General features: G+C 35.6%; 1 protein-coding gene across 1 annotated transcript; it reads right to left on the reverse strand.

Annotated features, from left to right (window-relative positions):
- Positions 1–999: 999 nt before the first annotated feature.
- Positions 1,000–3,454, reverse strand: LOC145267209 (histone H3, embryonic-like). Its single transcript, XM_080123273.1, has one exon. It carries the CDS (start codon positions 3,411–3,413, stop codon positions 3,003–3,005), a length of 411 nt encoding a protein of 136 aa, XP_079979399.1. The 5' UTR covers positions 3,414–3,454; the 3' UTR covers positions 1,000–3,002.
- Positions 3,455–4,310: the final 856 nt, after the last annotated feature.

Consider the following 4,310-nt stretch of genomic DNA (forward strand, 5'->3'; position numbering starts at 1 on the left):
CGCAACAAGTATTTCAAACATCAACTGATTTATTTTAACGTTCTCCTAACGTCATTTTTTGTTCTATATTTCGCGGTATCACGTGGCAAACTCTGCGGCTGCTTTTCCAATTTTGAACACTCTTCCGCTGTCTTCTCTTGAAAAAGGACTAATAGGTCTGAAATATATTGAGATTAATAACACCATTGAATACAACAGAAAAAAATTACTGTTGTTTAGAGTTAAAATTCGTGTGAAAAAGAAAAAACAAACAAACAAAAAAGAAATTTATTTCTTTTGTTTTCATTTAATTTTACTCTACATATATATAAAAAAAATCTCGCATTGTTCTTGGCTTTTATTTTTACCTTATATATATATATATTATACATATGAATTTTAATGCGGACTTTTTCTCCATCCTTAGCAAGTCGCACTCTTTACCATCTCAAAATTCTAGAAACTATATATATTAAGACTGAGACCTTCTCTTTGCAAAAAGAATATCTTAGGGCTTAATCTAGTTTCTATTTAATAATTAATTCATCCCCCCTTTTTTATATACATATATCCCCCCCTACTTTTTAATCTCCGATTCATTGTCCCCCCCCATTTTCTTTTTAAAACGTAATTAAGCTCGATTTTAGCTCTGTTGAGCGAGCTTCGAAACCGGTCAGCTGTAACATTCAGTTTTATTTTTTTTTAATTTCACAATCTAAAATAAATAATGTTTTCGAACAAGTTTAAATTTAGTCTTTACATAGCCATAATAAAATTTTGTACCCCGCAAAATAAATATATATATATATATATATATATATATATATGGCATAATGAGATTTACACACCGGTTTTCGCTGGGTCACCAAAGTTAAGCAACGTTGAACCTGGTCAGTACTAAATGGGTGATCATCTGGGACTTCCACTTATCTTGACACTGTCTCCAGTCGTCATGGAGTTTCCCCCTGTCCACTGGACTCAAACAGTGCCGATTCAATAGAGGTGTGATTGAAGATTGCGCAACCCTTGCCTCACAATTACACGCGCAGCTGCCCCTACAGGGAGTATCCTTTGTCTTTCGAGATGGAACGGAGACATCGAAAACTTCATTAATTTAACGGAAATTCCAGAGTTTAGATAGCAACTTCTGGAAGCAGATAAACTGACATAGGATTTCAATTCATCGATCTAGCTGCTCTTCCAAGTGGCAATAGACTCATTCGCTCCCAATGTAAAAAAGATTTCTCGTAGAGCAATTAAAGAAAAATTCTGTTTGCTGAGCGTTCGGGTAGCTACGTATATTAAGACTCGGGAATCTCCGTAAGTACTGAAATTCTTTGAGGGTTATTTCATTTAAGCAGTTTTTTTTTCAATTTAAAATCGTGTACTAGTGTATATTACGAATCGGATTTCCGTAAATGTCCGCTCGGGTTTAACGGCACCAGATGTAAACTGCCGGAAACGGCGAGTGTCAATCAAATCTTAAAAACTTTAGGAAACAGAAATATCGGATGTGAATTACAATAAAATAAAACAATCTACCGTAAGTTTTATGAAAATTGTGTGTTTACTGTATACTTTTTAACCCTTATCCTCGAGTGGTTTGAGCCTTGATAAGGTGATTGCTTTGTAAAAAAAAAAAAAAAAAAAAAAAAAAAAAAATTTATTTTGCGGGATTAAAAACTTGATGGGAAAGTTAGTTCAACTGTAAGCGCCCTGAAACAATGCTTGTACATTCACTCACTTAATATTTGTAGCGAGTCGCTACATAGACTTAAGTTTGAACTAATCGAACTGGCCACCACTCTTGGATTTTGGGATACAATGTTATTTTAAGGCTATATTTAAAAAAAAAAAAAATTTAATGCGTATTCAAGTGAAAGTAACGAAATATACAAATTAGAAAATTAAATTTTTAAGTTGTGCATGATTTTTGGTTTCTCGAAAGCTAATATATTGTATGCAAGCCAGGTAACCATCTACTCTTAGGAGACGGAAAAATACAAAGCAATAAATAACATCAAAAGAAACAGCGAATTTGTTGGACGACAAATGTTTTGCACAAACCTAATATAGAATTAAATACAATATTCGAATTAAAGTATATGAAACACCACATGAAGGGAATATTAAGCTTTCCATAAAATTGGGAGCATAGACACGCGACGCAACAGTTAAAGCGTCTGTTAATTAGTTCTAAGCAAATCTTGATAGGGGGAAGTGATCATGCAATCAGTATTACAGACGATGGTAACTAAACAAAAAACTTCTACATATTAATCGCTGACGGAACAAGAACAATCCGTGGATTAAAGAGTTCATTTGGCAATTCCTTACGGAAGCTCAGAAAGATGCAGCTTAGTGTCGGAGACTACTGCGGCCGAAACGTAAATAGGACAGTATATAAAAAAAAAATAAATATAGTACTTGAATCATTTCTGGAAGACCCCGCCTCAGGCTTGTTAAAAAGTTGAAGGTATTATAGACGTAAATAAAAACCACCACAGATGGTCAAACTACTACATCGTTCAAGTTGTGATTACAAGAAAATATCGGTTAAGTAAAAGGTTTAGAATTTGGTTTCACTAGATATTGATATACACAAGTGATGGAAATACTATTTTAGAATGGTATTAAAACGGGAAATTCTGAACACTAGAACCTTCGGAAAAAATCAGAGTCGTATCACATTTACAAAAGTTTAAAACTATCAGTCGAAAATTAAATCTTAATAGAGTTTTCTATTTTTGATTTCTCACCATGTTAAAGGATTGCCAATTTGACACGGCATAATATAAAAAAAAATTCGATAAACATTGTACACGATCCAGAATTAAATTTTAAAAATTCATAGGCAGAGACAAGGTCGGTGCGAGAAGTTCACAGATCATAGCAAAATATAGATTTGTTAAAAAAAAAAAATAAATGAAGTGATCAAAATTATTGAAGTTGACAAAGGAACTATTCCAGGATTCATAAGTTTTAAAGGGAAAAGACGGATTTTTTTCAGATAAATTTGCAGCTTATGCTTTTTCTCCCCGGATTCTGATAGCAAGTCGAATATCCTTCGGCATAATGGTAACACGTTTAGCATGAATGGCGCACAAGTTGGTGTCTTCGAAAAGACCAACCAAATAAGCCTCAGAAGCTTCTTGAAGAGCCTGCACAGCAGTACTTTGGAAGCGAAGACTCGTCATGAAGTCTTGGGCAATTTCACGAACCAAACGTTGGAATGGTAGCTTCCTGATGAGAAGCTCTGTAGACTTTTGGTAACGACGGATTTCACGAAGGGCGACGGTTCCTGGTCTGTAACGATGTGGTTTCTTTACTCCCCCGGTCGCTGGAGCGCTTTTACGGGCAGCCTTCGTAGCCAACTGTTTTCTGGGAGCTTTTCCTCCGGTGGATTTACGAGCGGTTTGCTTGGTTCGAGCCATTGTTTTCAATAACACCGATAACCTGGAAAGAACTGCAATTAAACGCGAGCGAATTGAATAACTGTGATAAAACCGGTTTTATTATATACAGAAGTTGCTGTCTCCTGATTAGTTCATTGGTCAGTAATGACGATTGCTGATTGGCTGAAACAGACTGAGCCAATTAGGCATTTTCATTGGTCGATTGTATTTTCTTGATTCGTACATGCCAACAATTTAAAATATAGTATTGAATAGCAGGGTGACCCCACGTTGCCCGGGAGTGAATGAAGATCAACGAATGTTTCACACTCCCATATTTTTATTGTCATCGAAATAGGTGAAATCGCCCATTTTCCAATCAAATCGATTGATTGAATGCTCTACTAGAGGACCCATCGTGGTGCGCCAGAGGACGCTTCACATCCTTCTCCGCACTGATTCAGTTGACAATACGATGTGGTTTCTTTACGGCCCTAGTCGTTGGGACGCTTTTACGGGCAGCCTTCGTAGCCAACTGTTTTCTGGGATTTTTTTCCGGTGGATTTACGAGCGGTTTACGAACCATTGTTTTCACCGATAAGAGTAACCTGAACGGCTACACGAGTAGACGTAAGCCGATGAATATTATAAGAAAAATTTTATTTTATTTTATTTTTTTTACCGAATATGTTTTTTGCTTTCTGATTGGCCAATTTACGTATACACCTGATATTTGATTGGTCAGTTCAGACGATCATTAATTGGATGAAATAGAAGCCGAATATGCATTCTGATGACCGATTTTATTTGTGTTTTATCAATATGTGTCAGCTATCTTCCGCTTTCTTAAATATATACTTATTTGAAAATAAACTAGCAGGGAGACCCAACGTTGACCAGGATTAAATGATGGTCAATGAATGTTTCACATTCTCA

This window comes from Euprymna scolopes, chromosome 42, assembly GCF_053919585.1.
Source record: "Euprymna scolopes isolate OS-2025 chromosome 42, ASM5391958v1, whole genome shotgun sequence".
In the NCBI taxonomy this organism is placed as follows: domain Eukaryota; kingdom Metazoa; phylum Mollusca; class Cephalopoda; order Sepiida; family Sepiolidae; genus Euprymna; species Euprymna scolopes.

Excerpts from the sequence above, each read along its gene's own strand:
- LOC145267209 (XM_080123273.1), bottom strand. The coding sequence starts at position 3,413 with ATGGCTCGAACCAAGCAAACCGCTCGTAAATCCACCGGAGGAAAAGCT.